The sequence below is a fragment of the Carassius auratus genome, chromosome 43, assembly GCF_003368295.1.
Source record: "Carassius auratus strain Wakin chromosome 43, ASM336829v1, whole genome shotgun sequence".
Taxonomy (NCBI): Eukaryota; Metazoa; Chordata; class Actinopteri; order Cypriniformes; family Cyprinidae; genus Carassius; species Carassius auratus.
Genome location: NC_039285.1, coordinates 9,855,769 through 9,869,035, shown reverse-complemented (window position 1 = coordinate 9,869,035; position 13,267 = coordinate 9,855,769). Strand labels below are relative to the sequence as shown.

The 13,267-nt window shown below is 35.2% G+C and overlaps 1 protein-coding gene across 1 annotated transcript in view; it reads right to left on the bottom strand.

The window, feature by feature from the left end:
- The window catches only part of LOC113061659 (leucine zipper protein 2-like), a 106,910-nt gene that overhangs the window by 43,790 nt on the left and 49,853 nt on the right, over positions 1 to 13,267 (bottom strand). The window contains exons 2-3 of the mRNA XM_026230970.1: positions 5,360 to 5,471; positions 101 to 171 (exon numbers count right to left, since the gene is read on the bottom strand). Coding sequence (XP_026086755.1) covers positions 101 to 171; positions 5,360 to 5,471 — 183 coding nt within the window. The remainder of the gene's footprint in view (positions 1 to 100; positions 172 to 5,359; positions 5,472 to 13,267) is intronic.

The window sequence follows — 13,267 nt, the reverse complement described above, 5'->3', positions numbered from 1 at the left end:
ATCAATGGCTGAGTTAATGACACAGTGGGAGATGCTTCGGGAGGACCTGCAGAGAGAGAGAGCAACAAAATTGTCCAGTGGATAAGAAAAAGTGGTTTACCTTTGCTTGTGACTAAGCTCCAGGATCCTCTGAACATCCTTCTTGGGCACAGCATCATCATTCTTAAGAGACTGTAGGGAAACAGAATGGATGTGATTTATGCTTTATAATATTGTATATTTGTCTGTGAGTGTTTGAGCTGTTTATTTTTGGATTTGACATGGCAGATGAAGCTGATACTCTCAGATCTGTTCATCTGTAAAGATATGAACAGGGTTGGGCAAAGATACATAAAAATGTATTTTGAATTAAAACACCTTAATTTAAAGTTTATCAAAATAAACTAAAGATACAGCAGCCACACCAAGTATCAAAATAAAGAACTGTATTTTTGTATTTTAAAATGCTACAAAATTCTAATGCAAGGGAGCATGAAATGTATTCATAAAACCTTCCATCAATTGACCTATTTGATCTATTCCTTCACCATTACACTGACTCGGTTAATTAAGTAAACAAAGTTTGATAGCAATAGCTTTTCTCTGCCCGAATCATGCAATACATCTGACTTTAAAACCAATCCTAAATGTAACTGGAAGCTGTGTGGACTGGTGTGATATGCTCAGATTTTCCAGTTCTAGTCAGAATTCTGCCAGCAGCGTTCTGGATGAGCTGCAGCTGTCTAATGGTCTTGTTGGGAAGGCCGATGAGAAAACCAATAGTCCGCCCTGCTTGTGATAAAGACATGAACAAGTTTCTCCGAATCTTGACTGGAAACAAAACATCTAATTCTTGCAATGTTTTTTTTTTAGATGATGGTATGCTGATTTAGTTACTGATTTGACATGATTACTAACACTAAGGTCTGTTTCCAGAACCACACCAAGATTCCTGACTTGACTTTTAGTTGTTTGACCCCTAGAGTCAAGGTATGCATACACATTGAGAACTTCATTTTGTTTCCAAATGCAATGACTTCAGTTTTTTCCTTGTTTAACTGAAGAAAGTTCTGGCACATCCAAATGTTACTTTCATCTATCCACTGGCAGAGGGAGTCAATGGGGCTGTAGTCCCCATTGTAGAGCTAAGGTCAATATATTCAGCAATCAAATATATTTATTTATCAATTACTGGACACATATTTGGAAGTTGAAAACAAACATTTTAGCACTACAACAATTATTAAATGATCAATATGTTTTGATTTTAAATGTAGCCAGAAACATAATCAGAAAGTAGCAACAGAACTTGTCAAGGAGTATTAACCCAATTCCAACCACTGAATCTACAGAGGACACATACACATGTACACTTTTAATAAGTGCAATTGCACCACGCACATCACATTCAATTACTAATTAATCCATGCTTCATTTTCAACTCCAAAGTTCCAATAATTCCTGCCATTTAAAAGATGCAGATATATTTGTTTACACCAACATCGCCTATCGATGTTAACGATTTACAAAAAATTTGGTCGATTCACACTTTATATCATCGCCATGATATGTATTGTAATATCATCCAGCCCTAACATGCAGTAATGCTTTAAACACATTTGACAAGCTAGTTGATAAAAACAAGTGCTCTTTTATTCTTTCATGTTAACTGAAGGCAAATCTGAATGATGCACTATTTTAACTTTAATCAACATGTTCAATTGACCATGACATCCTCACCTTATCTTATTCCAGAAAAATCGCATGATAAATGTTGGGGTTGAAGGGGGTGTGTCTGAACTAAATCAGCACCCTGATAAATAGGTTGACTGGCACAAATTATTTTATGTATTTAAAAAAATATGCTAATCTTAAATGTATTTAAAAACAAATTACATTAGATTTTTGGCCAAAATAGTATTTTGTATTTCAGATACCTATTTTAAATACATGTACCTGAAATACTACCCATCCTGGGATATGACCACCTTCTACAGTGCAATGATGATTTTTACAGTTAGCCTGAAAAGACCAGTACATTCTTGAGAATGGTGCGTTGGTGGGGCAGTTCCAAATAATCTGTTTCCCTCCTTACAGAAACATCAGCAAGATCAGAGAGAGGAAATCTGACTAAATCTGAAATCTGACTTCTCATTATAGCCTCATTTCCATTTTCTTCAATCAACATAAGCCATGATTAATGGAATGCAAAACCTTGAAAGAAAAAGATATTAAACCTTTCTCACTCAGATAATTTCTAGAAATGACATCGAAGAATTCTGATGTTTAGGAGTATTAAATTATGTCCTTTTTTAATCACAGCCAATGGGAAGTCATGGGCTCTGTTGGGTTGTAACATATTCTATGTACTCTGGATTACATAATCATGTATATATAAAGATTAGGGCTTGTCACACCCCGCTGGGTTACAATTATATCAATACTCTCTCCTTTAGGCATTCTACTAAGTAATTTTGCAACTACTTTTCAACTAACTCTTGTTAGAATCATAGTAGACTGTTAGGTTATGGTCAGTAGAATAAGTAGACATGTACTTGCAAAGTTACTTATAGTCAGTAGAATGTCTTTTGGGGGACAATCAAAATAAAGTGTGAGCAGATATTAAGCAGACAGACTACTAATACTTTGATGACTGGTATTTGACATATACAGTATGAGCAAAGTTACTTATACCTGTAGTTAGTAGAATGTCTAAAGTGTTACCTTGCACTTAACCCCTGTTATCATCATGCTAAACCCTGCATTTACAGTAATGTTTCAGTATATTAAATTGACAGCTAGCATCTTAAATGGGTGCCGCAGTTCAAATTCAAAATATTGGAGAGTGTTGTTTCTCTGACTGTAGCATTGTTGTTTGGAGAAACAAATATGTGAACCTAGTATGTTTCTAAAACTCTGACAATATCGATAATAATGCATTCGGCAGTATAGCCTATTATGGAAGCGCAGTGCTATAGCCTTAATGTAAGCAGGTTGGGTATTACGTTCGTCAAATAGATGACAATGACACCAAAAATATGCAAACATGAAAGTAAACGCAGGCATTTAGGAATGTAAAGTGTGAAACATTAGATTGTGAATACCCAGGATTAATTTGCCAACTCTGTGTAAATTATGAAAAGTGTGAAACATGAAACACAGGATTCCCTTTACCTGGGGTTTAAAATGGCCCATGGTTAACTCTTTGCAGTGTGAAACACCCTACTGTAATCTTCTAGAAACATAATTACATTACATAATTTTATATATGTAGCAGCACTTAAAACAACAGCACTTGACTTGACTTCAGGACACTTTCTGATGTGACAAGTATTGCCCATTACTGTTGCTTTGTCACTTTGCCGCTTAGACTTCTCTGTGTTTCCAGTGAATAACAGCGGCAAAGCTTTGTCAGGGGACGACCATCTGTGCAGCTGTTGAGTTGTATTGAGATTGGCATTGCAGTGTCTATTCAGGCCAAGCTGGCAGGAATGTGCCGGCACAAACCCACAAACCCCTGCCAAGACTACAGGCTCCATCAGGCGAAATGTAATGATGATGAGCAGCACTCTGGGGAGATCTCATTATAAAAATAAACAGTATGGACAGTAAATCTGCGATACAAAAAGGTTAATCGGTCACATATACATAATTGATCATGCTAAAGAGGTCATAGTTGATCATGCTTTTAGAACAAATTCACTGGAGATCTCAGACTTGAACTCAAGGGATCTAGCAGCTTGGCGCAGGGCCAGACTGTCTCCGGCTGCAGTCCAGCAGTCGGGGCCCTGAGGTTCTGCTGCTCTTGCATATCCAACTAGAGCTGCCACATAGCGTCCTTACAGAACCATTAAACGTATTTGCAGGAATCCCAGTGACCCACTGAACTGCAATGGAAAGATCATCCAGAAACAGACCTGCGTCAAAATCACGATGACCCGTTCCAGTGGTGGATATATTTGTGACAAAAAAAATAAAAATAAAAGTGTTTCTGTCAGTTTTATTTAGGCCGTTATTGTCCTTATCCATTATCGCTCCAAGCACTTCAGCAAAACAATAAATCGCTCTATGAATTAGATTGAATGCATTTGGAGCGTATGATTTTTCTCAGGCACCATTGCTTGGTTGACTGCCATTGGACAAGGCAATCCAGTATTTGACTGACTGGCTCAGAAGCCTGGAATAATACATTCTCTTTGTGGCTAATCTGTTTCCATATGTGCTAGCCCCGCCTTACTTACAACACTTGGCAGGTTTACTAATGCAGTTTTTATTTATTTATTTTTTTTTTTTTGTAGTTGCTACATATTGGTTGTATTTTATTCTATTTTAAATATTACTCTTTTGTTTATTGGTTTAGTGGTTTCTTACGTTCACAGTACAAAATCCAGCAGATAATTGTACACATAAGAAGATTGCTCATGCAATAGCATGTAATAGGGTGCTTTAATTTGTTTACCCATCTACTGTAGTTGAGTAACAAACATTGCAAAGTACATGAAACAGGCCTTATTTGTAGGCTGTAAATATTTGAGACCAACTGACTAGAGCATGCATGCTCAGTGAGGTTCATGCTTAAAGGGATAGTTCACATAAAATTAAAAACCAATCACCATTTACCGAATGTGTGACTATCTTTCTTCTGAGGAACATAAAGGATCGGATATTTTGGAAGAACGTTGGTAACCAAACAGTTACCACACTTCCAGTGTATGGATAAAAACATTGAGACAAAATAATTGATAATAGATAAAATGATTGTTAAATAAATAAATACCTTGCTTTAACATTACTGTAGTTTTGTTAAGGTTTTGTGAATTCCAGCTTACATTTATTTTTAACACACAATTATTGTTATTTTATTTTTATTGTATTTTTTGTTTTTCCAACTGCACTTATATTTTTAAACAAACATGAAATAATAATGAACAATAATATATTTATACATTAATACTAATTTGGAATTTTATTCATTTATACCTAGTGCATTAATTCATGTCAAAAATGTTATCTTATTGTAAAGTTACATTTTACTGACTAGAAACAAGATCCAGTTTAACTGGATTTAAAGAATAATTTAATTAAATTGTATGTTTTTTTTTATTTTTATTTTTTATGTTTTTGCAAATATACTAAACAAAAAGTAAACATGTCAACAAAACATGCAAAACGTGTTAAGAACAGACTAAAATCTGAGTAACAGAAACACCATCAATAGCATTACAGCTACTGTAAAACTTTAGAGTGCCCACAAAGTGCAAGCATTAAATTATGTAATAAATATGCACTATGGATTATTTAAACATTCAAAGAATCATAAATCACTTTAACTTTCCCAGCATCACATGGCCAGCCCAATGGAGGAAAGGAAGGGTCTTACCTGGAGGTTCCCCTTTATACTGTCCAGCTCCTTTGATGTTTTGGATAGTTGTCGTAAAATTCCGGTCCTCTCTGTGAAAACCTCCTTCAGCTTCTTTTCCAGCCCCTCATAGCTACAGGAAGAGAAAAGAAATAGGAAGATGACTTCTTTAAATCTATAGGATGCCTGGCAAATTCATTCTACATGGCAGGTTGCAGCAGGATGAAGAATTTGAGGCTATTGCGAGTGGATGATGAACTCAAGGAAAACATCCAATAGTTCATCGTCAAATTCCTGAAAAAGAATAGTTGACCTCTGTCCTGGACTCAAAGTCACATCAGGCTCTCTTTCAGGATCTCATGATGTTAAAGGTACCAGACAAAGAAAAATATAACATTTTAAAAGCCCTCCAATATATAACTATATCAATGTAAAAGTTTTATGTTTTTCAGTTTAAAAATAATTGTTTTCTATCTGAACATATTTCAAAATGCAGTTTCTTCTTGTGATGACAAAACTGAATTTTCGGAATAATTAGCATATAATATAATCCAGTATGTGCTGATTTGGTGCTCAAGAAACATTCCTCATTATTTATGAAAACAAATAATATATTTGTGGAAATGGTGATACATTTTCTGAATTATTTGATGAATATACAGTTCAAAAGATCAGCATTTATATGCATAGAAATCCTTTGTATAATATAAATGCTTATAAATGCTGAATAATAGTATTCATTTCTTTAAAAAAATAAATACAAAATGAACAGTAATAAAATGCAAATGAACTAAATTAAATTGAATATGATACAATATTTACCAAGAGGGTCCATTTGGGTCATGCTAAGCAGTCAAACCTGTAACTCTGTAAACTATTATTTCATTGCAAATATTGTGTGATAATATCTGGTACAAAACATCAAGACTCACCTCCATAAATACACACAAATACATATTTATACTGTAGCTCGCTGTCAGAATATCAACACTTTGCCTAGTCAAAGGCATAGCTTTACATAGACAAAAAATTAGATAAATAAATAAATATATTGTGCTATGGTTTTCTTTTTTCATCGTCACAAATACAAATCATAAATATGTTATGTACAGTCAAATGCTTTCAACAAAGGGCTCTTTGCCAATGCATCCTGTGCTGCTCGGAGCTAAACCTTTAAGCTTTATGTCAGGGAAACTAAAGCACAGTCATACGAATCTCCTGATGAGAAAGCAAAACCTGCTGAATAAATAAATCATGCTGGAAAGCATCATGCCTATAAAACTCCCACAGTGGGAAGTCTGTGAAAATGATCAAGGGTGTGGGCTGGAAGAGACAGATAGAGATAGAGCCAGAGAGAAATAAAAGTCATACTTCTCAATTCTAGATTTGATTATTATTCAGTGCAAGTGTGCTCATCTAGAGCAGACATATGAAAGGTCAAAAATAATGTCTGGCTCATCAAGGGGTCAGGGTACTACTGGTTAAAGTGACCCAGTTTTAAATCTTTAAATGAAATATCGAATAACACAGATACAGATGAATATACTATTATTTATGAATATACTATTACTATTATTAAGATTATTTAAGATGTGTAGAATTTTTTTTTATCATTACTTTTAGAACTTTATAAAATTGTACTCCTGTGTTAAGTGTTAAGATTTGATATGAAGAAAAAAAAGATTTTAGTTTTTTGTGTTTTGAGGTTTGAATTTTTTTTTATAGAGAATTGTATAGAATTTCAGCCTCAACATGAAAATAATTATCAACGTAAAAGTATCAGCCACAACTTTGAAATCAGCATAGCCGATTCACTGTAGCAAAATACACATGACATTTAAAGCTGCAGAAAAATTTTTTATAAACTTTTTTTGTTTAAAAATTATTTTAAAAAAATATATTTTTGAGCAAGTACTTTTAACCAGCCAGTGTTTAAAAATATAGCCTTACTTTAGCTCGATTCACAACATTAAGATTATATTAAAGTTTTCTCATTTGAGTGGTACGGGTAGGTTTTCTTGGGAAATTCGATCAAGTCGAATTACATCACATCTGTAAACATAAAGAAGTTGTCCCGGCTAGTAAATTATAATCACACGTGAGGAAGCTGCAGGTGACGGATCATTTATAGCCTTTTCTCTCATCAGCTGCAATAAATAGTGGATTGAATTTGAAAACAAACTATAAACGTAATAATAATGGGCACGGTATGAGGTAATATGAGATTTCATCACCAGTGATAGCGCAATTTATTGTAATAGTTTTTCCTCAGTTGAACAAAAGTGGCAGTTGTTACTTGTTCAGATGACATTCTCCAGTGAAAATTCTTATTTGGGTCACTTTCAAGATGTAGAATCTGTGAATACAAAGTGCAGTATCCACACAGATGCAGTGACTGACAGCCACACATTAGATTCATCCACGCTGGAGCCACGCAAGCATGATAATTCCACAAATAACCGCAATAGCAGATTTTCAAATTGAGATGGCGACAAAGAGACAAAACTTACGGACTGCAGCTTTAAAATTCAGAGACGGTTTGTAACTTCCTACATCAGTCGAGCAGCTGCCGCGACCGCTTTCTTCAGATATCATCAACCTCATTTGGCTCAAGATACAAACAGCTATACAGATAACCACAGAGTCTGTTCTCCACATATGAGTAATAAATTGGTCATTTCTGTCACGGGTTGATAATTATGCTGTGACCTCTTTTGACACAGCTGTTTTGGCGGGCTCTCATAAGACAGAGAGCACAGAAAGTGTTCTAATGAGAATCAGCCTGTCAGACAAACAGGCTTATAATCGCATGCTGCACTCTACGGCTCCTTGATGCCAGCGATCACATAATTCTGATTAGAGCCACACCATGTGAAGGCTCACGATAAACCACGATCCTTCTTGAAGGAAAGGTGGTTAGCTGTAAGGATCTGCCAGAAACAATCTGCACACATGAATGGTGATGCTCTCTAAAAAACTGATTGTTTAGTATGAAGGGAGCTTTGAGTAACAGCACACGACAGGCAGAGAAACAACCACACACACACACATACAGCCTCATTAGTCTCTGTGCTTGATTTTGAATTATATGAAACTGATCTTCCTCAGTAATGAAGAAGTGCTGAGCCCTGGTCATTAAAGTAGAAAGTGCAGAGTTTCACAAGTCCAGCACACTAGCTGCTGCTTCAGCTCAGTATGGATGTACAGTATACTGTGTCAACCGAGGTAAAGATCAGATGGAGTGTGACTGGGCTTTAGCCAACGAGGCAGGACCCATCACTCCTCATCTTCCATTAGTCACTGCTGGACTGAACGTTTCCTGTAAAGCTAATGGCTTTACAGTGCAATTTTCTGTGCTTTCAGAAAGACTAATCCCATCCCAAGAAATTATAGCACCCTGAATATTAGAGAAACTGTATGGACTATATTTACAATAGATAGATAGATATATGCTTTGAGATTCTCGGTTATGTCAATTTTGCAGTAAATATGAATGAAAACAAAAAGGAGGAGAAACAAGACATAAACAGGAAAGCACTAAAAGATAAATTACTGGGGAAAGAAGCATTGCATTCCTTTTAAACGTGCTGCAGTGCTGTGTGCAGGGACACCACTGTGTTTTGTAAGCATACTATTTTGTTTTATGTCAAGTTCTTATGCACTGTCAATTTTTGAGACAGAGAAATGTGACAGCAAGGAATCTGCAGCTGGATAATATGAAGCCTAACCAATGATACAGTCACTGTGACCACATACTAAAACTATAAAGGTACAAGAATGATAAAAATAACAATGGAGCTAACCATCTAAATTCCACATTTTCTAGCCTATTCATCTGCATAACACCTTTCCACAGTAACAGAATGCAAATAAATAAGCAACAGCTCATACAAATGCATGCACAATGAATTCAGTGCCACAGTGAGGAAGTACCGTAAACATAAACAGGGCTGGCGGGCCTTTTTCCATGATTTGCACAAACACAATACAGTTTATATTGACCTGGATATTGCAAAGCAATGTCTAACCAAAAAACAAAAAAACAACTAACGTGAATCAAAAGAACTATATTTGAGTAGAAACACATGAAATGGGTCTGATTGGTACGTTTAGACTGCACTGAAAGAGAAGCAACATTTCAGCAAGCTTTAAAATACATGGTTGCACAAAATCATTTGTGCAGATAAAGCTAAAATTAGGGCATTTTTTTAAATACACAATCTTTTTATATGTTTTTAAAGGGGGTGTGACATTTCTAATTCATGCTTTCGTGTTGTTTTTCATTCTGTGTGTAGCTGCAATGAAATGCTCATCTATAATTCTACTACAAAATGAGCATGCTAACATCTGGAAACAACCTGCGGCCAGTGCATTTTTTTTTTCTTTTATGAGTACCTTTTGTTTCTGCTTCTGTATTCAGATCACCAGCTCTCTGCTTTGCTTTGCTGAAATTGGCTTCAGTTTGAGCTTCAGAGTTGACTCTTAATTGCCTGAAATCTCATTAATAATTTGTCCCAGGCGTAATCTTGAAATTGAAATATAATCCATAATGCATTATTGAGCATTTCATCCAGGCATGCAGATGTGACTAGATACGAACCAGTCATAGCCTCCATGTCCTGTTAAATTCTGTTTAAAATAACAAATTAATTGAGGTATTCCTGGAGGGTACAGGGGTTGTTTGCAATAGATATGTTCTGACTCCGTTTCCAACTCTAGACATGTGATATGATTCTCTCCAGCTGCTCTCTTGTCTGGTGAGATGTTAATATTTTTAATAATGCCCAGCTTGAGGTGTCTAGTGCCCCAAGTATTACAGCCAGACTAGTGTTGTCACAGGATATGGAGGATTTTTTTTAAGCCAATTTAATACCTGGAATACATTTTGTACCTCTCTGCACATTGCTAAATATTAGACAGTAAACATGCAGTGAGACACTAAGCTGGTGTGTCCTAATGCAAGAAACTATGCTCTTGACAAGCACTCTTTGACTATATTTTACATTGAATAATACTGTTATTTTTGTTTGCTTCACGGGATTAAGGTGCACATATACATATACACATGTAGATGCAAGAGAGCCTGAAAGCACAGTGTGCTTTAACTAGTTTGGAAAAGCTGCAATTGAAACAAAAATATGTCATTGAACCTACAGACAGAATCAAAATAAAGCCATTCATTGTTGAACACAAAAACAGTCATTTAAATTGTCAGCTAGTATACAATTAAGCAACGTCACATAAGTGCTGTAGCTCTGCTCAACAGACAATACAGTTGTAAGTCAACATTAGATAACTTACACAACATTGCTTTTTCACTCTACCAAGTCAACAGAGTGAACAGTTCAATGACTCACTCATAAAGATGGTCTCTGCAACCAAATATGCCAACTTCTTTACTACACTATATACAGCAGTAGGCTAAAACAATAAGTGAAAGGAGTAGTAAGGTTGAATTCATAGTATTAAAAAATTAATAAAGGTGAAAAGTTGCTTCATGTATGTGATTTTAGTCAGATCTAATCACTTGTTCTTTCCTTAATGATGAACAAAATGATTGAGTAAATGATTCAACGACTCACGGACTTGTTTAAATCACTGTTTTTAAACAAATCAGTTGAACTGAATCAAATTATTCAAGACAGTCACTTGTCAACATATTGATGTACTGTAAATATGCCGAACTCCTCTTATTCAGAATCAGAGAAAAATTCCACCACTAAAATCCCACCAAGAACAATAACTATAAAGATTTCTATAATGAAAACTATATTATTGACCACAACAGCACATGATAGCATTCTGCTTATTATACGTGTGAGTTTTTTTTTTTTTTTTTTTTTTTTTGCTAAAAAGCTGTGTTTATTGTTCATCAGCTGGGAATATCATTAGGAAAGTGATTCCAATGATATAATTCCTCTGTGTTGTTATCGATGTAGCTGTGGTTTGGACTCATAGAATTAAAACATTTTTTTTACATTTTATAGTTATATTCGATGTTATAGTTGGTGTGAAGAAGCTTAATAAGACTAGTGTAAAGAAATTCAAAATGTTAATTCCTTATGTAAATAGCTTTTTATGTAAATAGCTTTAGTCAGAGTAGCTTTTATGATAGCTGTAATCTTGCTTAGTAACAATATTAAGCTTTATCACAGACAATTTTTGTGTGTATTAACAGATTCTATATACTGTAATCTTATTATCAGGATCACAATTAGCTGTAAATCTGACCTGGGTGTATTTACAAGATCTAAATAATCTGATCCTTTGAAATAAGCCATTTTAATGGAAGGGAAAGAAAGGAAAATAAAGGCTACAGAATACTAGGTTCTCAACTTTTTTTCTTTTTGTGTGTGTGTGTGTGTGTGTGTAGCAGTGATCAATCAGCAAAAAGAAAAAAGAATGAGTGATGCTTGGAAATTGTCCAGCCCCATACTGAGCCAAGAGCAGTTCAGCATGCAATGCTGCAATTTCATCCTACAAATCACAGCTCAATATGCCATTCTGACCAGAAATGACAGATTGCTCCACTAACATTATAGAGGAAAAAGTCACAGGAGGTGCACAAATCACAACTTGCGCTATTTGACTTCTTTGTAAATCTGCATTTGTATTTAATTTAAATCAATTTAAAGTATGATTTCTTTCATCTATATCTATATATAATATCCCATATTTTCTAACACAGCTATAGCCACTTAACTGATCTGACTAAGATTGTGATCTTGCTAGGCAAAAGTAACTTTTAACGGTTATTTCACTGGCTACACATTTTAATTATGTCGCATGGATTACCAATATGGTGAGAAGAGTGTTTGTTTCATTTCAAAGGGCAGTGAAAGATTAAAAATCAATCTCTTTCTATTACCCACAGATACCTGTATTGACTGCCTCACAGCGTCTCAGCATTCTTACATTATGAAAAAAAGACAGCACTCTGACAGAGCTTGCAAAGACAAAAGGATGACCTTTTGGGTTTCGTGTGAGGAAGGGTAAAGTGTCGCTGTGGGCTGGTTCAGGGCCTCTGTGCTCCAAAGGCAATTTTCAAAAGCCTGGGACACGTTGTACACACTTTCTCCAGTGAAGCATTTAGGAGCACTGCCTTGGTTCAGTAACCCTTCAAGGAAATCTAATTTGATTTTGTTTAGTTTTTTTTTTTTTCTTTTTGCTATTTTGCATTATTAAAGAAGCAAAAAAAAAAAAAAGTTTAACCATCAGGTGACAAATGAACCTGTCCACAACTGAATCTGCTCCTGAGATGTCAAGGGGTTTTATTGTAGAAAACTGGTAAAGAAAGTAACAAGAGCTTAACAAAAGAAGATTCCGATGCCCATTCATTTTAGAGAGAGATTAGATACCATTCAGAAGTTTGGGGTCAGTATTTAAAAAGTTAAATACTTATATTCAGAAAGGATGCATAAATCTATACAAAAATGACAGTAGACATTTATTATGTTACAAATAAAAATTATATTTCAAAGGCTTTAAAATGTTAAGATAAGATATTCAGCTACAAAACAAACTCAACTGATTCTCTCTCTCTCTCTCTCTCTCTCTCTCTCTCTCTCTCTCTCTCTCTCTCTCTCTCTCCCTCCCTCACCCTCTCTCTCTCTCTCTCTCCTTGCACACTGGGGACCAGTGAGAACATTATTAAGATCAGTTCATAACACTTAGTGCTGATGTTATTCAGACTAGACTATTATTATTCCATTGGGTCCGTAATTGTATTTCATAGATGCACAGTATTCAAGTAGCATTCAATCCTTTTTTACATCAATTTGGATTAAAGGAGAATGATGAGGTGTTCTCAGACCGCAAGCCCACATGAACACGAGCAATAAAAATGATTCACCATTGTTCATAATGAAGTGTTTTGTGTCTCCTCATGTCGCGTGGTGCCTCATTACCAGGTAAACACTATATACGAAG